Genomic DNA, 25,529 nt, shown 5'->3' on the forward strand with positions numbered 1-25,529 from the left:
ACCATTGAAGCTTTCCTTCGGGGAAGACTTCTCCTTCACTCTCTTGACTAGAGAACGAAGGCGGTCGATCTCCAATCCTTATTCTCATTCCTCGAAGGGAAAAGAAATTAGGATGGAGGTCGTTGTACAGAAACCTACAAATGTACTACGTATATTACCCTCGCGACATGATTCTGTTAAGCAGTTGAATAGCAGTTGAATTGTCCGGGGTATAGGCGCATACTGTAGTTAACTCTACGGATTGTGACCGAGACGAATAGTATCTTAATTGAACTGCAACTTGGGGCTGCCTGCAACCTCCCAGGAGTTACCAGTTTTGATTTTAGATACTTGGTATTGTCACGACAACACCAAATCAGCTTTTGTATTTACCGAAATCCGTTTCGTTTAAATATAATTGCTCGAGCGTATTTTTTTTTTTTATGCTCGATGGTTCTAGCCGAACGCATTCCTTCGTGGAATGGATTACCTGGCAACTCAGGATGATGAGTCAGCGAGAGCTACTGTGTATTGAACTGCCTGATAGCAGCTCAGTAGCAGCTGGCTCTCCGAGATGCACGGTCGGTTATGTCTCTCTCCCCTGCTTTGATTGACTACCGAAGCGTATCTCTGCCCAACAATCACGGACTTAGGTCTCTGATTAACGGGGATTCTCGCATACATGAAGGACCATCTACTGCTGTGACACTCGATTTCATCGCCTTCGACACTGCAAGAATTTCCAACAGAGATATCTCTTGGACTCTTTCATCTTTCTGTTTACTGCACGGTAACAGAAGTCTGTACTAGTCTCCCGCTGCATCACACTGCGATAATGCGAATGATTTTTGCAGACATCTGAGTTTGTCTTCAAAATATCTTGTATTCGTAGGTGTGCAATTGTTCATTGTTCACCCCAAATTAACAGATGTATCAGAAGACATCGCCTACTCCCCGACCTGACAGCTCTACTTCCAAATATTCAGCTCATGAGAAGCAGTTCTTCAGGCAGTACTTCCCTGTGTTTTCATTACTGAAAAGCGCTCCGCTTTCATTGCAACTACGACTCCTCGCCGGACAGCAATGAAATAACGGTTAGTGTTTTCAGTCATTTGTAAGCACAGGTTCAGAATCTTGAGAATCCTTCTCTCGATTCGGCTATGAAGACGTAGGTTGCATTCTCTGTCCACCTTCGTCTTCAACGGCACATAGTGTTGTTTCTCCTTAGCTGAGATTCAACTATACTATGAGATGTCTTGCCATCAGGGAACTCGGTCTCTAGAAGGCAATTGACTTTCGCCTGTTGGGCACATGCCTTAAGAGAATCATCACTTCGCCGGCTGGCATCGGTGACAAACAAATATGATTTGTTTAGTTTCTCGGCATAACCCTTTTAGGGCGAAGGTCACGTGACTTGCTCGGATGCTTGGACAACTTGCCTCCTACCGAACGCAGTCAGTCGGCAGCTGTCAGAGTGCCCAAGTCAGTTACGAACTTCGCTGTGGACTTAGTTTGGTTGTTCCAGATCAATCTTTTCTTCGTCCTAATGCCTTGTCATAGTACCCATACCATCGACACCCACCATGGAGTGTCGGTGTCCTATCCACTACCGAGAAGAAGAACTTCACTGCATGGGGATAGGAGAATGCGTGACACTTCGCTGCAGACGGATAGACCAGTATGGGTACTGGACATCACCGAAGTTGAGAAGAGGGATAGGTCATGCGACTATTCCCTTCTTTTCCTCTGAGGTAACTGCATGACTTTTCCTGTGAAGTCAAGCATCCAGGGGATGGGGATCCGTGACGCTCGATTTCGTACCGAACTTCGTAGCGAAGACAAAGAACCCTTCGGTCCCTGACGATCGGTTAGAGTCCTTCACAATCCCTTCCCTAATGGACTTCACCGCCTTCGATGCGAAGGAGATACTGCTTTGTCCTGTGAGGGCGCGACGGCGCTATCTGAAGAAACTCGACACCCCAGGCTGAGTGTTGAAGCCTCTTCGTCAACACCAGGATGACCTAGAAGAAGTACATTCCCTCGTGTTCCGCAAGAACTTCTCCGTGGTGCAGGTACTTAAGGCAGGGGTCTGGTACAACCAGACCACATGCACCTCCTTCTACCTTCGGGATATTGCCCACCGGTCCTTGGATCGTTTTCCTTGGGACCCGTGGTGGCTGCTCAACACGTGTAGCTAACCCAGACCCTCGCAGGCTGAACAGCATCAAGTCCTGGTGTGACTGTAAGAAAGGATGAGTGAATGAGAGTTTGACTGGCTCCTCTTCCCATCTTTTTCTCCCCCTCTACCTGTGGGTAGAGGGATATGGTAGTCACCTTGCTGGATAAGGATGAGATGCAGGTGAGCTACTCAACAGAGCCCCATCCACTTCCCCCAACAAGGGGGGGAAGTGGATGCCAACAAGAGACAAACCCATAACTTTATGTTGCCTCTTGCAAACAGGAACAAGTTCTTGCTTGCTGGTACGAAGAGATACGCATGCCTCTCTCTTAGTACTTGGTCCAGAGGTCTGACCATTGATCCTGTGGTGCACACCCATATCAATTGGACAGAGGCTTGGATCCCTCCCTCGCTCTTACGACCAGGGAGGCTTCCAAGGTTGGGCGAACACCAGTCTGTTCACAAAAGACTCAGATTCCTCCCACTAAGAAGTGAGTCTCCCTATTGTAAAAGGACCGAAAGCTTTGTATTCCGTGTCGGAACAAATAGCAATTTGTCCAAAATTGCATTTTTCCTAACTATACAAACCTGAGGTCCTTTTACACATAGCCCCACCTCATGCCACCCCTCACTCTGCAGTTTTTGCTTGGGCCTAAAGCAAAAGTGATTCTTCACCTCCCAGTCGCGCGGCGCGCGCACTGTCGGACAAGCAGTTAACTACCGAACTCCCTTGTTCGAAAGCTTACGACCATCCAGCTGCCGCTAGTTACCTTCCTATTGTAAAAGGACCTCAGGTTTGTATAGTTAGGAAAAATGCAATTTTGGACAAATTGCTATTTTTTGTAGTTACAGACCAAACTACAAGAGCTACTCTCATTTCATTAGGACCGTCACTCACAGAAAGGTCTTTATTGTTCTCATGTACATGCATGTTGCCTTCAAATGAGAAATAGGTTAGATTTTATAATTTTGATATCATAATCCTTTGTTTAATTTTGGTAATTGTCCTGAATCATATTTCTTGCAGTATTTTCAAGATTTATTCCTAGCCCATAACCCAAGCATGAACTGTTCCTCTTCTCTGTCATGTTTGCTTTGTGAAGCATAAGCAAAGTGTGTATTTTTAAAAATCAAATTCCTTGCAAAAGGTTTAGTAATTTTAATGTCTTTCTTCATATAGTCTATCTTTCTCCAGTTATTTATGTAATACACAGTACAGTAGTACCTCGAGATACGAAAGGCTCAACTTACGAAAAATCCAAGTTACGAAAGCCAATACGAAAAATTTTACTGCTCTACACACGAAAAGTTTTCAAGATACGAAAGGTTGTTGCTTTAAAGTCCCGAGATTCGCCCGGACCACCGAGAACAATTTTAAAACTCCCGCGCCGCCAACTGAGTAAACTCGCCACCATCCTCCCGCTCTCCCATTGGTTCCTGATCCTAGTCACCCCATAAGGTCCTGCTCTCCTATTGGTCAGCATCTACCCCTTGTGCTTTAAGTATTCTATTGGTAAAAGGTTGCTGTAAATTGAAAAACAAACTTAAGTTATTTCCATGCAATACATTTAATAAAAAAAAAAAAAAACATTAGGGTAAAGATAGAATTAAAGACGAATAGAAATGAATGGGTTGATTATACTGTTTGGTAGTTTCAGTAGTTGAAGAGAGATAATGAAAATTTATGGCATACTGTGTAAAAGTGATTGCTTGGCGATCGTTCGATACTCGTAAGTGCTGGATGTAAACAGATGTTTGGAAGCTTTTTTTTGTTTGTTTATTATAGTTAATGGTTACTTAATAATTATTTGAAATGAGTACATGCAATACATTTAATAAAAAAAATTGTGAATTAGATATCGTAAAATATAAAATAAATCAGACTGCCAACAAATATGCATTTTTTAGAATTCTTCTTCTGTTTTATTATTACGTTACGTATACATATGTTTCATTATAGCTGTCAGTAACTCGGTATCTCCGTTAGGTAAAGATAGAATAAAGAATAGAAATGAATGGTTATTATACTGTTTGGTGGTTTCATTAGTTGAAGAGAGATAATAATGTAAACAACCGATTGGAAGGTTTGTTTTTTGTTTGTTTGTGTATTATAGTTAATGATTAATTATTAATTATTTGAAATGAGTACATACTGATTATTTATACATTTTATTGGCATATTCTAAGCTTTTAGCTCTTAGGTTTAGATGTCAGAATCATAGACTAGGCTACAGTAGCAACCGCTAACATAGGCTAGGCTTATTGCTAAGGGACATATGCTAAAGTCCTAATATATGCAGTAAAAATGGGGTTGAACATTATATGCAGTTGAATATTACTCAAGTATGTACAATATTTTGCCTTTTTGGAGTCATATTTCTTCTGTCGTAACCCTAGAACATGTGTTTTAGGCCTGGAAATATAATTTACTGGGGTGTTTTTGGAGGGCTTGGAACGGATTAGCCATTTTACATGTAAAATATGTTCCAAGATACGAAAAACTCTTGATACGAAGGCCGCGGAACGGATTAATTTCGTATCTCGAGGTACCACTGTACTTTAATGTTCAACATTATTACTGTTTTATTTTCTTTCTTGAACATGTACTATTGTTAAAAAACAAGGCCATGAACTCGTCATTTTCCTGTATGTGCTCTTATGAAGTACAGTATTTTCATCAAAGGTAATAGATGGAGTTTTATGAACTCATGATTTAGGTGGTTTTTAAAAGATGATTGACATCTTTTTCAAGAGAAGCCCTCATGTTCATCTCCCATCCATGTATATGAGTTATGCTCTATCTGGTCAGCATCAGTCATGCAGTGGCACTCTTCAGCAATATTTTACCTATTGCTGTGATTATTTTATTCAATTGTCATCATTTCCCTTTTTTTATTTCAAGGGTTTGAAGGGTTTCAAGAGCTCTTGCTTTCACCAGTACATATTTTCATAATTTTTTCAGCTTACATGCAGATAAGAGGGTAAGAAGGCAGTAAAAGCAAGTACTTTGATTGACTGCTTTAAGCAGTGAGGAATTGCATTCATACAGTTACCCTTCCATCTCAGAATACCTACTATGAAAATTCATAGCTGAATTTCCAGGTAAATGACACTGGGATACTGTTAGTGTGGTGCTTGGGGTCCGTCACTAACAAGAAACTCTACTATTCATTTGGAAAGACAATTATAAATATTATAGGTAAATCATTCATTATGTTTATGTGATTTTATTTACAAAAAAATAATAACTGTTTCATACGAATAAGTTCATTTACACCTTACTTTAGACTTTACTTTGCTCCAGTTTCCAGGTCATAACCCTTTATAATCACTTAGTAGAATGCTTAAATGTGAATTATTATTATTAATAGGGCTTAGTTTTTCCAGACCTCTGAGTCTTAAGCTTAAATGCGAAAGCAATAACTTTTGAATAAGGAATAATATATTCATGTACATATTAGCTAATATGGAATATACCTTTTAAAGTTATAGTTCAAAATTTATTAAACATTTAGCTAGTTATCAAAGCCAGATCTAACCAATGAACCTGCCATCACATAATCAAATTTATGGTACAATGAGTGAGTAGCCATGAGTGAAATCCATCATGGAGAAACCTCTTGAGAAAATTGGAATTATACATAACTTATATTCTAAATAATTTTGCTTATTTCAGAAGTTTGAAATGCCTCCAATGATATTTTTACACTTTTCTCAACAGAAATATTATTTTCATTATTAAATTTTTTCATTGGCAAATGTATACGGAAGTGGAACATTTTGAAATTAAGTAAAGATACAGTTGCATGGGCTACTTGGAGCACCCAACCTTGGGTAGAAGTGTCTCAGAGGAGTACAGTAGATCCCCGGACCTCGATGTTAATTCGTTCTAGAAGAAGCGACAAGATGCGATCTTGTCGAGATCTGAATTAATTTTCCCATAAGAAATAACTGAAAATGGATTAATCCGTTCTTGACCACCATTTATTATCCTAACCTTGCCATTTTATACAAAACATTACCCATAAATACACATAAATTACAATGAAATAGATTCAGTGTTAAATAACATACCATTCAACGCACTTTTTTATTTTTAAATACCGTATACTGTAGTAAAATAACTGCCCTGTACACCCAGTTCGGCCATAATACAATGGTTGACTGAGCGCCATAGGCTAGGCTAGGTAGGTGGTATGTACTGTAAGGGATAGGCATAATTATTGTTGCTAATAGTAAATCATTGAAAATCAAGTCTATTTCTTATAGGAAATTAATGAAATATTAAAAATAAGCCAAATTATATCTGTTATCATGAACTTCAGAAAAATTCCCTAAGTTAAGTCGCTAGCTAGTGGCCGTGAGCAGCCGTAAACAGTCAGTAAATGAACCATCATACAGAGTCTACTGGAATACTGTATACAAAATAACTTTAAAATATCTTTTAGTACGTGTTATGATATTAAATTTTTTCTCTTAAAATATCCTTGTAAAATAAGGGCACTTTTCATAGGTGCTTTGTGCTTTATAATGTGACATCATTATTGGTGGAGTAATACCCGTTGGAAGTAGATCTTCATAAATGTATTCCTTTAAGCCGGAAAGAATCCCTATGTTAAAGATAACTGGGAAGCTATCGATATTGCAAAACCCTTTATGTAATTTAATAATAAAATACTACCAAGAAAATCTTTCCCCTTAGTAAACAAGGCTCGAAGTCCAGCACGACTGGGAACTACGAATTATGAGCATCGCAACTTTCATAAGCCAAGCAAGGCTCGAAGTCCAGCACGACTGGGAACTACGAATTATGAGCGTCGTAACTTTCATAAGTCAAGCACTTCTGGGAATTACGATTAATGAGCAGACTGCATTATGTTTTGGTAGGCAAAAATTCAGTCTGAAACTGACAAAAAACACATGTAGACTTTTTTAATATACTACGTTTATAAATAGAGGAACTGCAATGCTTAAACCCAGCTTCTTTCGTAAATTAAGTTCCATTCTGCATCTAAAGACAGTGATCATGTCGGTAAAATGTAAACAAAACCAGAATGCAAATGGCAGATCACTCTGTTCTTATAATTTGATAATATGGTGATAATACATGCAATATGATTAGAAACAGTGAAACAAGGGTTTTATTAAAATGAACATTATTCTTAATACACAAATATTATTGACTTTTGCTAATGGATATATATCAGTGTAACAACCTAACCCAGGCCGATTGCCAACGTCATTTGCCGTCACTATAAAAAAACCACAAGTGAAATTATGTTCAAAACTAGTGAAATTACACTTAACGCTTATATAATCAAGTACTGTGCCACTTTTAAACCCAACTTTGTTAATTTACAAGAAAGTATTGAAATTACATATCTTCTACCAGCCAAGTGCAATGGCAATGAAGAAATTGATTGCTCAATCAGCCGAGACTTTGAGAATGTAAACTATCGAATGCAAATGGCATACGATAACATGCTTATATTCTGTAAAGTATGTTTAGGTTTATAGACCTTTACGGTTTTTAGACTTACGGATATAGATCCTACTCTTGTAACAAAGTGAGAACTCGCTCATCCTAACGTCTAATTATGGTAATTATCCATGGCAATTGCTGTAATTAGTTGTTTTGTTTACAGTATCAAAAGTTGTATCACTGGTGATTCACTTGAATAACCTAAGGATTTTACCATTATTAGGTTACAAATGTTTTGTTTACAGTGTCGATTTTGTCGAAAGTTGTGACTAGTCAACTATTGATACAACTATCGACACTTCAAGGGTTAGCCTATCATTAAAAATCTCACAGCATTTTAAGATTGTCACAGAATGCCCCTTACATTATAATTTTCAATAATCTCAAGTTCAATTGTGGTTCTTACTGTTTTCTTCACCAAATGAGCATGGGAACAATGCCTATTAGCGGCGACTGACTGAACCACTTTTGTTTACAAAAATCATATGATTCCTTGGGTTGGTTTTCCAGATTTTTGGTTGAGCTCAGATGCAACATTTAGTACTCAAAATTTTCCGTTGAAATCCGATTATTTTGGGTCTCTATTGTACTATCATTTAAAAGTGAGCCATTAATGATTATTTGGTTTTTATTTTGCCATCCAAGCTGTTAGAGGCATTTACTGTATTAAATTAACTTCCTTAGAAATTGTTCTGTTCTGCTTTCCTGTTCGTGCCAACTTTTCAAGGAGTGTGAGGAATAATAGTTGAAGCTTAGTTCTGTAAGTTTTCTATTCAGAAAGATGACAACTGTAAGCATATTGCTTCTCTGCAATGCTAAGGTATGAATTGGTGCCATTGGATTAGAGAATTATCAAAGGCAGTTATTACATAAATCATACTTATTAAATGTCATATTTTTTTTCTGCTAACATTCTGGATGTAAATGCTCTTCCCCTAACTGTGTGGCATTCATATTATGAACTTATTTTAATAACTAACACTAAAGTTCAAAATGTTTTTCAAGTAGCTTTCAGTATGGTAAAGGAACACAGCTTCAGATTTGGCCATTTAAATTGAAACTTTTATGTAAACATAGTGGTTTTTCAGTAGTTTATATGTAAAGTATTTTGAGTCTGTTCTTTCTTTTCCACTTCAGACGGGATCTTGATGATGTTACTGAACCAGATAGATATCCAGATAACTTCACTTTAACTGTAAACATATTTGTGTCAGATGTTGATCGTACACCTCCCCAGCCTCCTGTATGGATAAGCCGGCCTTCTACCTCATTTAAGCCAATCGTAGCTTATGCTACAACTATTGAAATGGAGGAGACCCGTGAAAAATATGGTGGGTTCTTTTACATGCATTGAGCTTTCAGTTAGAATTTGTAAGCTATTCCAGTTGATATTGTAGCATAAGTAACCTCCAGGCTTTTAGTTTTTTGTGTTAGAGTATATATGCTTTTAATGATCTTTCCTATTTAGGTGATAAATGATACCCTGTCAAAGTTAACATTATATCGTACTTTTGTACATATTCTCCACCATTATCTACCATTTTATTGTAATAGGATGTTCTAGAAATTGGCTATTGTAGCCTTATTCTAATTGTGTGTATGACTTGTTACTGAAATATTTTTAGAAGTAATTTTTTGTATGTTAGGCTAGGTGTTAGATACTTTTTAACTCTTCCCTATATGTATTTACTGACCTGAACAGGTAAGTGAGAAAGTGTGTTTCTTTTATTGGTTTTCTCATACACATCATAATTTGTGGTTTGCTTATTTTTTTTTAAGTATGGACAGTGCTTACCAACTGAATTCATACCAGATAATTATTTCTGTTTTTAACCCTACACACACACACACCTATGTATGTATGTGAAAGAACAAACACAGCAGTACCTCAATATTATCCATATGCCTCTGTAACTTAATTTGCATACAACCCAGTTCAGCAAGCAAAAGCTGTCCTTTCTGTGTGCACCCAACTTCCCTTTTCTTGGCTAAAGGTGTTCTCCAGCTTGTTGTTCTGTCATTAGATCCCTTTTCCTTCGTTTAGGTTTTAGAAGTTTTGTTTTGTTATGATGTTGGGTGTGCTTTCTAAGTATACTTTCTCTATGTTTTGTATTTTTTCTCCTCTAGTTGTCTGCCTGAATCATTTTTTTTTTTGGCAAATTTTAACTTTTTTATATATATATATTCAAAGTTAGTTTTTTTTTGCACAGATTCTACCTATAGCATGTATTTTGTGTTATAATTCATGTTATTATTGTACCACTGTTGTCAAAACTGCAGTTATGTTAGAGAGAGTCAAGAAAGCAAGTTCCAACCGTTGGGAGGTTATGTACCATTCAGACCCAAGTCTGAATTTTGATGCAGGATTTTTTTTAGCACATTCAGTGTTACTTTCATTGCTGTTTGAAGAAAATGTTAGAAAAATAATTGGGTAACTAGCTAATTGAGTCTATATATTTGTTGAAGAACAGATAATTGTCAGATTGATTTAGTAACTATGCTGATCAGTTTTGAAGGTTTGAAATCTTCTATTGCTTGATGTCATGTTGCAATATAAGAATTTTCTTTTAAGGGAATGAGAATTTCCTGCATTTAGTTTTTATCTTTCATGACTTTGAATATTCATATCTTTTGTTCCGAGTGTAGGAATAAGTAATATGCTAGATCTCTTACTTGACTCTTCATGTGGGGAAATATTGGCCTGAAATAATTTTAGCCTCTGTAACTTCCCTTTAATTTTCAGAAGTTCATCCATTCCCTCCTTGTTGTATGATTCTTCAGATACCGCCTTTTTAGCAGATTTATGGTTACAAAATCAATTTTATTCTGTCGTTGCTTTGAAAAGTGAGCGGTGTACATATAATGGAAAGGGACGTATTTATATAGAGAAAGACACATTGAGATTTTAACTTCTACAGTCCAATTGGTGATCACAGTTGCTGTGTAGCATATAATATTTTATTGCACAGTGAACTACTAATGATTATGAATGGCCTTAGCTGTAAGATTGACAGTAAAACACATACGACTTTTCTTGAAAACTCAAAGAATTATTTTTTATCAATTGACATAAGTGTATGTGTGAGTCCTGTATTGTGGACATGTTTGCTATGTAGATGTAGCAACATAATTGCACATTACTCTTCAATATAATCTCCTTGGAGCATATTAAAACTAGCGATTCATCACAACATACGTCATTGCCACAAATCAAGCTTCTCTGTGTTCTAACAATCCATGTTAACACTAAGTTCCCTGGTGGTCTAATACATTAACAGCATAAAAAAATAATTCTTGAAATATACAACCCATACAAAGCATTACTATAAATGGTCACCATGGGTTGAAAATTTCAGTCTACAACCAATATGCAAAACGGTCTCTACTAAATTATGATGGAGAATGATATCTTTGTGTCAATATGAATTTTTTTTGTATGTCAGTGGAATCCCTTTAAGGCAAATATGGCAGAGATTCTATAAAATCCAGGGAAGTTTTGCTGGTCCACCAAGACATGCACTTATGTTTAAGTAGAAATCACAATATGTACTATGTATAATGAAATAATCAATACTCTAGAAAGAGATTTTAAAATGTAGCACTAAAAGTCTCGATGAATACTTTAGTAAGATAAAAAAACAAGGAACTAATTAACGGTACACACTATATTAAATTTTGACATGGTTAAGAATATATGTTATAAGAAATTTATTATTGAAGAATCGGAATATGCTTCCTCCACGCATAGTAGTTCAACTTCTGGATTAGATGAAAACTTTTGAAGTGATGAAACTTCTCCAGACATTATTAAAACCATACTTAATACAGGTTTACTTTTACCGTTGGCTAAGAAACTCATTTTCAAAAGAATGTGGGTTGAAGGCTAGTAGGAAGGTCCAGAAAATAGAGAATAAGCATAGTTGATGATTGAGAACAGACAGAAAATAAAGTAGAATTGTATAAGAGAGGAGCTTGTGGAGATGAATTATTTTGTCTGAACTCTAAAATGGAAATCTGACAGATATTAATATTAATTCACTTTAGTTGAATTTCATGGATTTTACCTGTTTCAGTTCTGACTCAATGGTTATTTTCCTTGCCTTGTCATTATTTTGTCATGTTTACCATATGAATCTATAATCATAATGAGCTCTACACCCTGTTAAACAGACCCAGTCACACTGACTTGAAGAGTTGAAAGAATAATTTGTTGTATAAGCTAAGCTCACATTCCACTGATCATAAGGCAGAGCTTTTCTTTCCTTTGTGAGACTCTACTATGCAGTCATAAGTGTTTCATGCTTTCCAGGATTTTCAGTTTTTCCCCACTTATTGTAGTATTGTCACTCATTTCATTTTATTTTTATTATTATTTTTCCCATTCTCCAGTACTCTAATTGTGAATCTTTTGACTCCATTTGATGTACTGTGAGTGCTTAGTGTGTTCTGTTTTACCTCACCTATTGTACTTGGTCAGCAAATTCTTGTCACAGACATATTATTATGAGTATATACTATTTCTATTGTGGTTTCATAAGTTCTTTTCCTTCTAACTTGCTTATATAAATATATACAGGCAGTCCCCAGGTTACGACGGGGGTTCCATTCTTGAGACGCGTTGTAACCCGAAAATCGTTGTAAGCCGGAACTTTACCAAAAATCCTAAGAAAACCTTACTTTTAATGCTTTGGGTGCATTCAAAACTACGTAAAGTGCATTCTTATTGCATTTTGCATAAAAAAACCTTCAAATATTGATTATTTTGCATTTTTGGTGTCATATTTCTTCTGCCAGATGAGCGTTGTAGGCGTCGTAACCCTGGAACATGCGTCGTAACCCTGGAAATAATTTCTGATGAATATAATTGATAAGCGCCTTAACCTCGGAACGTCGTAAGCCGAACCCGTCGTAACCCGGGGACTGCCCGTATATACTTTGTTGGACTTCCCCCGAGTTGGCAGAGTAATTTTTACTCTTTCTTACTGCAGTTGTTACGTCCTGGGATTGTTGGCATGTTTCATTAGCCCTTGCTCTTCCCTTTTGTCTTCGTCTTGAGCATCAAGTTCCTGTCAGATGAGCGACGCAAAGGCTCATATGGACCCTTAGTGAAGCTCTTGAGAACCAGGGAAACATCCCACGTCGAAGGCTTGAGCTCCCTGGGAGAACTCGATTGCTCAAACCTCTTGACTAGCAAGGAAAGTTCCCAGGATGAGATGTTGATACCTCTAAGGCATAACACTAAACTCAGGGCTGCCCTGTAGCCTCTAATGGCAGAAACGGACAAACGTTTCTTGTCTCTGAGGAAGGTTCAAAAGTCTGCTATTTGCTGAATAGAGGTTGCGAGTGGAGAAAAACCCCGTTTACGACACCTATCACAGTAGATCACCCATTTGCCTTGGTAAACTGCAGAGGTAGACTTTCTGAGACTGCTGGACATATGCCCTGCTGTTTTCTGAGAAAAGCATCTCGCTTGGAGGAGACACTTGATAGCCTCCAACTGTGAAGAGACAGGGATTTTACTGGCTGGTGGAATCTTTCCGTAAGCAGCGGACACAGGAGATGCTGCCAAGGGGGACTTTCCCTCAGAACCTCTGACAACAATGACAGCAGATCTGGAAACCATTCCACCTTGAGGCCACAGAGGGGCTACCAAAGTCATCTTGAGACCCTGTGAACTCATGAGCCTGCTCATAACTTGACGGATCAAACAAAACGGAGGGAAGGCATACACCTCCAGGTTGTCCCAGGGATGTTGGAATGTGTCCTCTGCTAACGCTAAAGGATCGAACCACTGAACAGAATATCTCCAGTTTCCTGTTGAACCTCTGCTACGACATGATGGAGGGACCACTCTGTGCCTGAGATTATCTGCGACCGCATTCCGTTTGCCTAGGATATACCTGGCTGAGAGCTCTACCGAATTGCTGACCGCCCATTGGTGAACCTCGAAGTTGACGAGAAACCAGGCCTCCTTGCTTGTTCACATAGGCGACCGCCGTGGTGTTGTCCAACATGACCCTCTACTTTCTCCCGAAACTCCTTTGAGGCAATGAGGCCGCCTAAATGAGCCCCCAACCTGCGAGGGAGGCGTCTGAAAACAGAAGGAAGTCTGGTGGGAGAGAACACAGAGGGACACCCTTCAAAAGATTTTGGTCCAACCACCAACGAAGGTCTTCTCTCACTTCCAGAGAAAGGGAAACATTTAACAGGGGTGAGTCCCCCGCTGGAGACCAGAATTCCACCAGTATCCATTGTAGAGACCAAAGATGAAGACGCTCATGAGGGACCAGCTTCTCCAGGGAAGACAAAACTCCCAGAAGAACCTGCCACTGATGAGCTGTCTGACGTGGTTCTGACAGGAAGTCACGCGCCACCACTCGCAACCTCTCCAATCTCTAATCTGACGGAAAAACTCTTGCAACTGTCTGTCGTATCGATGACCATGCCCAGGTAGAGAATCCTTTGACTGGGTACGAGGTTTGACTTTTCCTAGTTGACTACAATGCCCAGTCCCAGACAGAACCGAAGTAGACGATCCCTGTCCTGCAGCAGCTTTTCCCTGGAAACTGCCAAGACCAACCAATCGTCGAGGTACCTCAGCAAACGGATCCCCTTAGCATGGGCCCAACTTGATACAAGAGAGAAGACTTTTGTGAACACTTGAGGGGCTGTTGTCAGCCCGAACCACAGGACTTTGAACTCGAAGACCTTGTCCCCAAGAGAGAAGCGAAGGAACCTCCTGGATGTCAGATGAACAGGGATTTGGAAGCATGTGTCCCTTAAGTCTATAGACAGCACGAAGTCACCTTCCTTCACAGCTGCCAACATGGAACACGGGGTCTCCATCTTGAACCGTGTCTTCCTGATGAAGTGATTCAAGGTGGATAAGTCGATCACAGGTCTCCAACCTCCCAATGCCTTGGGCACCAAGATGATGTGACTGTAAAACCCCGGAGATGGACGTACTACTTCCTCTATCGCATCCTTGTCCAGCATCTTCTGCACTTCCTCCCGAAGAGCCAAGAACTTCAGAGAATCTGGAGGATATGCCTTCCTGAGTTGTGGCTTGTCCGACAGAGGAGGAGAGAAGTTGAATGGCAGTAGGTACCCTACCCAAAGGACATCTACCATTCACTTCTCCTCCCCATAACTCTACCACTTGGCCCAATGGCCTGCCAGGCACCCCCCACCCATTGCACAGGAGAGGGAGAGGCGCCTAACCTGCTGACAGCCCCTTTCTTGGCTTAAGGATTGAGAGTGAAAGGGATGTTGGTCCTCTGATCTAGGCTGAGACAAACGGGGAGGCCCTGCCGAAACCGAACTCCTCGACGGCCTACCAGGCGACAATCTTCTTGACTGCTGCTGGGCAGGCGGGGAGGAGGAGCTGGATGTCTCCGAGGATGAGACTCCGACTTAGACACAGCCTGGTGCACTAATCTGTCCTTGGTGTCAGCCCGGCTCCAGGCTATTGCATCTTCCAGGTCAACTGATCTCTCCATCCTAGATAAAGCTGTGTCTCTTCTAATCAGGAGAAGGTTAGTCCATAAATTAACACTGAGGTGAGCCATATGCGAAAACGCCTAGCCTCCAGACTACAACAAATTGGCAAGCGAGGATGCACTCACCAACCCTTCTGGGGACCTGTCAGAAGCTATCTTGACAATGACCATAGACCAGACGTCCAGCCAAGAAACCGTCTGCAACGTGGAGGCTGCCGTAGATTCCAACACTGAGGCATCCTGTGGAGACAAGGATGGAGCCACCGACCTCACCTGCTCCAAAGTCAATCCCGGCTTCAGATGAATGATGTCCGGGTTAAGATGACGTGACATCCTATTGTTAAGACCTCAGGTTTGTAGCTATTAAAAATACAAATTGTCTTAGAAAATTTGTCATACTTCACAGAAATGCTATACCTTGCTGTCCTGTCTACTGGTAGGTACCTGACTGACTTTGGAGAATTTAAAAAGTTTGGAATCCTTTGAGAATGGAGCTATCATTATTTTTCTTTGTGATGGTTCACCTCTGATTCCATGACGAGAGCTCCTGTCTGCTGTCATGGTTAGTTCCCTTCTTTCCTGTCTGTTCTATGTAGTGAAGATGATGGTATTTGATGCTGGATCCCTCAGTGAATCGCTTCAGGGATTTTATGAATTGGACTCAGGCCTGATTATTCAGCTCATGGAAGTTTTGTAACTCCATTGCATTGTTTCTGATAGTGGCCAGTGAACGGTGATTCTGGTATCTTGAATGATGTCAGGGGATCAGGAGGCCTTGCTTCCTTGGTATGTTTGACCTAGGAGCCTTATTCTTGTACATTCTGTTCCTCCATCTCTCAAAGGTTTTCAGTCACTTCTTCACTGAGTGTGTATTTTTATCCTGGGCCCATTGCCTTGGTTTGCATACTGCCTCTGAGGTTGTCAAAGAATCCTGGTTATTGTGGCCTCTGGCCTTGCTCTGTAAACATTCATTTCTTTGGTCTTGGCATCTTTGAAGTAGGCTTTGTAGAGGTATTTGTCAGTTCTTCAGCTTGTGCTTGCCTTTGTACCCAACGTATTTTATGGTGAAGATCAACCTGTTCCCTTTAAAGCTAGTGGTGATGTGGGCCATTACAATTACAATGGCCCAATCACAGTGTTAATATGCATTTTGAGGAATGGGCCAGCTGCCCCAAGGAGTCCTTTGGGGTTTGCTCCAACACCTTTATTTTATGAGCATGGCTTATAAAATTTGTTTGTTTTCCGTGTTCTTCTTTTAACACTGGTACTTTGCTGCAGCGTGTGCACTCACTCTTTCTTGTTGGGATTCTTCCCTCAAGAGCTGTACTTCAGTGTCTTCCTAGTGACAGTACAGTAGCTGCTAAAGAATTTCTTCTTTTCCAACTATTTTTGCACTGCTGATGTTCCTGGCTGACTGAGGCTTTGGGTGCTGTTGCTGTTCGTGTTGGAATACTGAGTGGTGGTTGTCTGGTCCAGGGAGCTGAGTTGAAGGGACTTAAATTCTTAATCTGTGGGCAGTCTTCTTAGACTCCCCTGACTTCGTAACTTCTTGTTGAGTCTTGTCAGAATTATAGCTTACCACATCTCTGCCATAGTGTTCTGTGATTTGGGCAGAACTAGATCAGATTTACTGTGCTTGTTGGCAGTTGTGGTCTTTGCTTGCATTGTGGTTTGTGGTCTCCTGATTCATCTAAGGTGTTCATGATGACTTGCTTTGTCTGATCTGTACTTGAGAGTGGTTCCTTCATTTGGCAGGTGCAGACAGGCTTGGAAGTTTCAAGTATTCCGAAGATGTGAGTGACTTTCATCACTTCTCATTTTGGGCTGTAGCAGCAGTGGTTTGGAACACTCTAGATCCCCCCATTGACAGTGACAGATTTCTTTTTACTTGGTTGAGCCTTTTGGAGCAGCCTCTTTTGTAGGTTTTGTATCCCAAGTCTTGCTTGCCAATTATAAGGCCTATCCTTATGGAAGGTGATTCTCCAGAGATTTTGGTTGCTGTTGTTGCATGGATTTTAGGCCCCTCCCTCCACTCTTTTCTCTCACATTCGATGGGTTTGTTGTTTTTTATGAAGAAAGTGGCTCTCATCCATGCTGGTCCTTGCTGCCTGTATTAACATACTTTTTCCAGGGAAAGCTGGTTGACTCTCGCTCTCATCTTATAACAATTATTTGTTCTGCCTTCTCTTCAGTTTTTGCTGTTTAGATTCACATCATGTTAGCGATCCTGGTGGCCTCACTATGTCTACCTTTTGGTCTCCTGTCAGACACTTTTCCTTTCTGAAGACCACTCTTCAGTGTTGGCTTCAGCAGGTTTTTTGTCAGGATAATAGTTGTTATTAGGAGGCCCCATTTACAACTCAGGATCAGTGTCTTGGAGGTTCGAGTACCCTCCACTTTTTTGATAAATTTAACCAGGAGCAGTCTGTTATACTTAAAGGAAGGCTTTTCCCTTGGCAAGTTTTGTTAGCATGCTTTTAGCTAAACATGCTTAGACATCTGTAAAAGCTTCACGTTCAATCTGGTTGTCACAGCAGGTCGTTAACTATAGTTCATAGGATTCTGGCCATTCATTCTCGTTCTCTTCATGAGTTTGTCCTTTATCCCTTTAAAACAGTAAGTTTTCTTGGAGTACCTGCCTTTATGCCTCAGATGCTTGACATGTCTATTGTTGCGTTATATACATCCTTCATTGCATTCATTTGTCTGTAGAGATTTGATGTTTTGCTTTAGGGTCAGCTATTCCTTTCTGAGGCTCATCTGCTTCATCCCGTCCTAAGTCGCAATTCAGGCTAACAATTATTAGTGGGTTTGCATAATAATGTTTTTATAGTACAATAATTTGTTATTTCTTTAATAAACAATTGTTTTACAGTATTTATACAAAATCATTTATCATAGCTCCAGTGCTCTCCTCCTTCCCCCTACACTCTTCTAGATGTAGGTTGGCATAGAGGATTGAGAAGTGTTGGCTAGTGGTCAGTGGTAGGAATTTTTTCCTTCAACTCTTCAACTCCATGTGACAGGGTCTGTTTCTCATAGAGTAAGAGCCAATAATGATTAATGGGTTAGCATAAAATCTTTTATTTTGAAAACACTGCATGTTGCTTAATTTCTTTTCATAAATTTTATCATGCTCAAAACCATATGATTAAGTGCTTGCATTTTCTGTTGTAATGGCTATGGTCTAAAGGAGAGTTGAACCATTTATCTAGAGAAAATGCAAGTTGTCATGTAACCATCCAACAGACATTGCCTTATTTGCATTTGTAGGTAATATGTGAAAACATTTGCTGTTGCTTCTGCTTTCTTTGAGAGTTTCAAGGAATATGACCTTTTTACAAGACAGACTCATCACTTGTATTGGCTCCACACTGACATTCAATAAATCATCTGTACACTACAGTTCCTGAAGTTAGAGAAGAAAGATGGTAGTCACTACCTCACATGGGCTGAAAGATCCTCAGGTCCCCACAATTGATTCTGTAATGGGGAGAACTGTTTGTCCTGAGTTCAGCATGAATGGGCAGCAATATCTTTTGGTCGTCTTAGATTTTCTCTGTCCAAGATTTCAATGCTTTTTGAAAGTATTTCTATGTGTGTATTTATATTCATGTATCAAAGTGATTAGTGGAATTTTCTTTTGCTTCAACAGTCCTAAACTTTCGAATATCATACCAGTGTCAAGGAAAACCACGCTGTATAAGTAGTCTTAATAATTTTGCTCATGTTGTATAAGCACGTATGGGTTTCCTTTTGCTCAGAGAGGTGCAGAAATTCTTCCCATTGACATATATTTGCCTTTGTCGCATTCAGTAATACCTTTGGTAAGTTTCAATGTCAGAGGTTTACTAATCACTGAATTATGTAGTGCAGTAGTTAGCGGACACAGAATTACCACCTGTCCAGTTTTCTGATAACTTCAGAATTTGACTTCTTTTCCTAATGTGTTGGCTTGGATAGTTCAATATGTACCTGTTGCTGCATTTATGTTATTGTTCTTTAATTATAATTTTACAGACATAAACTTCAGTTATAGTTAAAAAATTTATATAATCATTGCTTTCATGTATAATTTATTTTGAGTTAGTTTGGCAGCGTTTTGCCAATTTCTTCCATATTTAATTGTGTAGGTTCATGAAATTTAGTTTCATTTTGCATACTATTATAATGTAGCAAAGTTGATCTCATCTCAGATGTTGATTAGGGTACACAAAATGATATTTTTGTAATACAGTCACATATAAATTACTAAAGTCATTGCTAGGTGCAAGGTATGATTGTACTTAGTTTGTTCAGTAACCTCTTTTTACTGCAAGAAACAGTTGTCATTATTTGTTTTATGTCAATTTACTTATTTTTGCTACAAGAAACAGTCAGAGTTACTTGTCTAGTTTTGAGGTCGGATTTGTTCCTGTTTCTGCCTACTCTTGGTAGTAGTCAGAATAAGGGTACTGTGAATACTCATCCATCTCCTTTTGTAATGAACTACATAAATTCTTATGCATAGAAAATGTTTTCAGAAGGATTCTTCAGCTTCAGTCTGTCGTCAACACCAAATTGTTTAGTATTATTCTCTTGGAGAAGATTCCCTGAGCTTCTTGTCTTCTAAAGAAGTCCCTGAGCTGATTCTATTGCTATTTGACTTGGTACCATTCTTGTTTGTTTGTCTGCCTTCCTGTAGCACTTATGATGTTGCTTCATTGCTGATGAAAGTAGATGGCAATACCTTCTCTTTTCTCCTTGTATTGGAAGTTTTTGCTGTTGCCAGATTTTTCCCATGTAGATCGACCAGAACCTCACCTTGCTGGATCTTTCTCTGGTTGAGCGACAGTAACAGTTTCTTGGAGTAGCTTTCAGACTTAAAGTGTTTGTGTCATTCTTAAGTGATGTAACGCTTTTCCTGGTTGCCTTGCAGTGTTGAGAATAAGTTTAGTTGCCCTTGATGTTTGGAATATTTAGTGTGAACAGTTGCAAGAGCAGTTCAAGGACACCTGTCTTTGAAGTAGGCCTATGCCAGGAGACCAAGGGCCACAGATGTTAAAGTCAAGAATCAGGTAAGCAGTGATAGCTGTGACAGGACAAATTCAATCCAAGGGTCCTGCTGGTGGCCATATTGCTGTTCAGAACCATGTGTTGTGATGTGTATATATGTACGGATTTGCTTTTTTATTCTCTTTCTTTCCACTTAATTATTAGTCAGTCTTTTCTTTGGTAACTTGGTTTGTATTTGTTTCTCTTGTAGTTTGTTATATGGGCAGTCTTCATCTATATTGCTTTGTTGTTGAGTTTTTCTTTTTTTAGGAACTTATTGTTATATATTGAGATTACTTATGGTTTGGACGTCTTGCAGATTCTGAAATTATATTAATTCAATTCTTTCATTTATCCAGTCTCTCAGGATTTTAAGGCTTGAGTACGAATTGAGACTCTTGGCAAGTTAAATGCCACTTAGTTTATCTTACTTATTATTAAGAGTACTAGTTCACAGTTTATCAGATTACACAACACTACTCAGGGCACAGAGTATACCGACACATGGTTTGCGTCCAGAGGTTAGTTCCTAACTGAACTTCTCTGAGACCTCAAGTGAAGCCTCAGCCTAACTCATACAGTTAAGCTCCTCCTTAACTTCTACTAAGACACATCCTACTTCTACTTGAGTGGCTTTTCCAGCTTAACTGGAAAAGCCACTCAATATATTTCTACTCTATATATTTCTACCAGTGGATTTTCCTATCTAATTGTCCCTACATATTTATAGACAGACTCCTGTTGTATTCCTAACACATGCACAAAAGGAATCCTATACAGAGAAGCTGTGCTTTTGTTGGAGGTTATAACCAGTTAAGTATACCCACCAGGAACAGGATGGGCTGTTGATATAACTTGTATTAAATCTGTGAGCTTTCTAAGCATCATGGCCAGAGCTTTGTTTGGGATTTAGTCTGTGACCACAACACATAAGCATGTGAAAAACCAAGTTTATAATAAAAACATCATTCATTCTATAGGTGCTGTAAGTGCTTAGGGAGTTCCTTTGGGATGCCATTATATCCAAGCAAGTGTCTACGTGAAAGTTACTTCTAGAGTGGTTAGAGTTATGGCCTGCGTTTTGAAGAGGTATCTAGACTGAGTTCTGAATCATTTTGTTTGGATTTCTAACAGAAGGTAGCAAGGTTTGCAAAATCTCAAGTCTCACTCTTGAGGGAAACATAGTGGTCATAGGCAACATCAGAGTGAAGAATCACATATTTAACTTTGATTTGTCTATATACAGAACCACATTGGATTAGTGATTCAACATCCTTGTTGATTTGTCTTTCCTTTCTAGCATATACAGAACCACATTGGATAAGTGAGTCAACATCCTTGTTGCATAGTTGTCAGTTTATTCATGAGCTCTCAACTTCTATCTCTGCCCTTTCAGCTCTCACATCTTGGATATAAGAGCCCTATTCTTTAGGGACTGTTTGGATATCCATGCCTTTTGTTATGTGGCCTGATAAGGCCAGTAACAAAGTTCCTGTATTCTGAGAAATGATCTTTGATTATTTAACTTCTTTTTACCATATAAAGAGTGGATTATCACTTGCTAATGCTGTAGATAAATCTCCCTGGGAGCCCCACCAGGTAGAAACCCTTGCACTAGTTTACTCTCATGACTTTCAAGGAACCTGGTGTATTGACTCTCATACACAGGGCATATCTGAGAGAGTTTCAGAAATATTATACTTGGTTGTTTTTTGGTTAGCCAAATATATTTCCAAACCATGCAGACTTTCTCTTCTAAAACTCAACCCATCAAGCTTGTCATATAGTTATGCAACAAGGGGTCAGCTTTATACATACTGTTTCTTATTCCAAAGTATGCAGAATTTCTCACCGCAAAGAATTGTCGGTTTAATCTTTGGAAGTTTTTAGGTCTGTAATTTTTCTCATTTGAGGATTTAGAACCTGGCTTGATAACTCTTCGGTTGTCATTTCATCATTGCAACCTAGGAGTTCCCCTGTAAATTGCCTTGCCAGATAAGTTCTTCAATATCTGAGGGATTCACAAGATCTAAGAAAAAATTTGTCTTGCCAAACGAACATTTTCATGGATCAGGAATAATTTATTCTTGTCATTCTGTCTCACGAGTTGCTTTGGAGGCATAGGAATTTTAACTGTTAGTAAATGTGAAATTTTGTTTTTTGTTCATCAGATCAGAAATCTCTTGATTTCTCTCCTCTTTCTGTGATATTGGATGTAACCATATCTGAAGCAGGTAGGTGGGAACGTCATACAGTTTTTGGCCTTCTCCTCATTGACGCAATGCAGTGATTAAACTTGTAATCTTAGGTCAGTTGGTTATTGTTGAACAGATCAATTTCTACTCCAGACTGTAGAATCTTTGGTCTTTGTGTATTTTGATCCCATCAATTTGTTTTTGAATTTGATGCTAGGTTTTGCATGCTTGTCTCAGTGAGTGTTTCTCTCCTTCAGAGTAACTTTGATGAGTACTCCTTGACAGTGTGGGGTTCTCTCCTGTCTGACCTGAAATGGAAATAGATTACTCTTTTCACAATATAGTTTACTCTTTTTTTCAAACTGGTAAAGTTATTTCATTTATCAGGGTTTCTGTCCATAACACAACCCCCTTTATGTAAGAGGGCTGTATTTGTATCCCAAGTTCTTTTCACCAATCCTGCAGGCCTAACCCAACAAATCTTTGGTTGTAACAGCTTGAACCTTCCCACTTAAATTGGTTTGTTGTGAAGCAAATGAAATTAAAAAAATAGTTTTTTAAACAAACCCATTGTCTATGGTTAGAGTTCCCTCTTCCGAACTCCACGTTTTCTTCAGGGTTCACACTACATTAATACTGACTATAATCATTACTTGGGACTTAGTACCTCTCCTGGCATGTTTAGAGGGACTACCATTCTCATTGTGTTTCACTGAGGGATTGTAGTGTCTGGACAATTCATTGAGCACAAATGTGGGGCGAGTTTAATCACTTGGTTTGTATGAATAAAATGTTTGTTTTCAAAAAACATTCTCACATGTAATTATAGTATCAGAGTTGAAAACATGCAGATGCATACTGTTATAAAATGCTAAATTTTCTTCAAAATAATGTCATAACATATAGACAGAGAATAACAAAGTAATTTTATTCAACTGATGAACAGTTCACAAATTATATTCTGTTTTGTTATGGTATATTTTATTTTCTATCTGTTAATAAAAAACTTGTTGAAAGAATGTTGATGCAATGTTGATTGCATTATTTTGTTTATATTTCATTCAAACTGAATGCCTAATGATGTTTTACTCAGCAGCAAGTGTCCATGGATCTCCAGCAACAGCGAGACGGGACTCCTTGCCAACTTCTGGTGTTCCTAGCTCTGGTAACAACAAAGCCAGTTTTATGGCACCATTGAACTGGGATGACAAACAACAGCAAAATAAAGTAAGCCACAATAATTTTTTATAACTGTTGGTCTTAACTGACGAAGTACATTCATCAATATTTTTATATGGAGGTAAAATGTCGCTTTACAAAGGTTATTTTGTATTGCTACCAACAAGCAATTTTGTGTGATTCCAGGTAGGTGAGGACTGTCCTTCATGTGGAATGTACACCCACCACTTCTTAACTTCCTATTCCTAATCAGCTCTTGTTATGTCCATCTAGCAGTGCCTTAATTCCTCATCATTACATTATTCATATTTCCTCTTTGCATGTTTGTTTTAGTTTTCTGCTCTGTCCATATACATGTTGATGTTCATTAATTATGTTGGTTCATTTTTTCACCACATGAAACTGTTGTCTGACATTACACAGTAGGTGTAATCTTATGTAGGCAGAATTAAAGTAGTATTTACAATGTTTACACTAGCTCAAATTTATCGTTCTTTGATTCATTTTTATCTTTCTGAATTTTTTTATATATGTATTGAATCATGTCTTAATAGAGCCAGACTCTAGCTTGGAATTTTACCATGTCTTGTGATTCTTATTAAAGAACATTTTGTAGTTTTTGAAGTAAAAAAGATATAACAGAACCTGAGCTTTTCATGTCTGTGAATCTTGGGGTGAGATCTAATGGTTCTGATGAAGGACACTGGCAAAAATTCAAGGATTCAGTGAAAATGGAAATTATGGAAAAATTTCAGAATGCTGATGTTGTACTCTTGACTTAATTAAAGAAGCACTGTCAACAGCCAGATCATGTCATATCAGTTGTGTTAGGTTGATGTAGCTAGGGCTTATCTTGAACTTAATTTCCAGCCCTTCCTGTTATAAAGTTGGCTGATGTTCCTGAGGCTCCCAGGTTCTTTTAGTGAAAATTTTTGGTAACAAAAATATCCAGCAATGATGTATTAACTTTCAAGTATTGTGTGGTGCCTCCTTTTTTAACTCTGAAAAGGACATGCGGGCAGGTGAAGTATGTATTGTTCTTTTTTTAAAATGCCATGATGCAATTGAATCCAGTGTCTATATATACCAATACTGCACTTCCAAATATAGAGATGGCATTTGGTTTGGGTGGGACAGTTTTTCCTATGTTGAGCTCATAGATTGTTTTCATGCAGCTTGTACTTGGTATTTACTATTTAAATATATGCAATTTTAGTTTTAGAATAAATTTCAACCCTACATGAGGTTTTTAGGTATTCCTTGAATACACTGAAATATTTAGGAAAATTCAATACAGAGTACCAGCTGGTACTAAAAACTAAATGTTTTTGATCAGTCATTATGTAAATTTTTGTTGTTGTTGACGCATGCTCGTGCACACACACAGGGAGGGAGGGAGAATGCTTGGTGAAGCTTAAAGCAGCATTATCAACTTAATTAATTTGCCATATCGGGACATATTCTCTAATAATAAAACAAATATGAACAAAGGTTTTTTAATATGTATGGAGAAGGTTTGGTTGATGTTAATCAGAAAATGCTGGAAATACCCATGAAGATTGATCAACAATATGTACCTCAAGAGTTTCATAACTCGCTAACACTAGCCATTTTGTGATGATTGATTTTTTCCCTTGACCTTAAAGAACTTTTTGATTGGTGTTGAAGTCTTTGGTAACTGGGTACTCTAGATAGTGCTTTCTCCAAAAAAGTTGTTATTCAGTTTAGGCAGTATGTATTTTAGAACTGGCTGGCACAAAATATAATTTAAAAATTTTTTTTTATATATTTTATAATTATTTTAGAAAATGATTCAGCCCTGGTATTGATGACCATAGGTGTGATATCAATGTAGTACGTATTGGATTGATCATTTAACCTGACTGAAAGGACAGTTGTGTTTGTTCATATGTGAACAAACCTTCGGTCTTAACATTAGAATCATTTCTAGCGCCTAGCTGGATCAGGTTAAATCGCAGATG

General features: G+C 38.5%; 1 protein-coding gene across 1 annotated transcript in view; it reads left to right on the forward strand.

Moving 5' to 3' along the window:
* LOC135218836 (cyclin-G-associated kinase-like) overlaps positions 1 to 25,529 on the forward strand; it is a gene marked incomplete in the record, with an annotated part of 495,799 nt that overhangs the window by 307,674 nt on the left and 162,596 nt on the right. Inside the window, 2 exon segments of the mRNA XM_064255283.1 lie at positions 8,778 to 8,971; positions 23,465 to 23,595. Of these exon segments, the coding sequence (XP_064111353.1) occupies positions 8,778 to 8,971; positions 23,465 to 23,595 (325 nt within the window).

Source organism: Macrobrachium nipponense, chromosome 1, assembly GCF_015104395.2.
Source record: "Macrobrachium nipponense isolate FS-2020 chromosome 1, ASM1510439v2, whole genome shotgun sequence".
Classification (NCBI taxonomy): Eukaryota; Metazoa; Arthropoda; class Malacostraca; order Decapoda; family Palaemonidae; genus Macrobrachium; species Macrobrachium nipponense.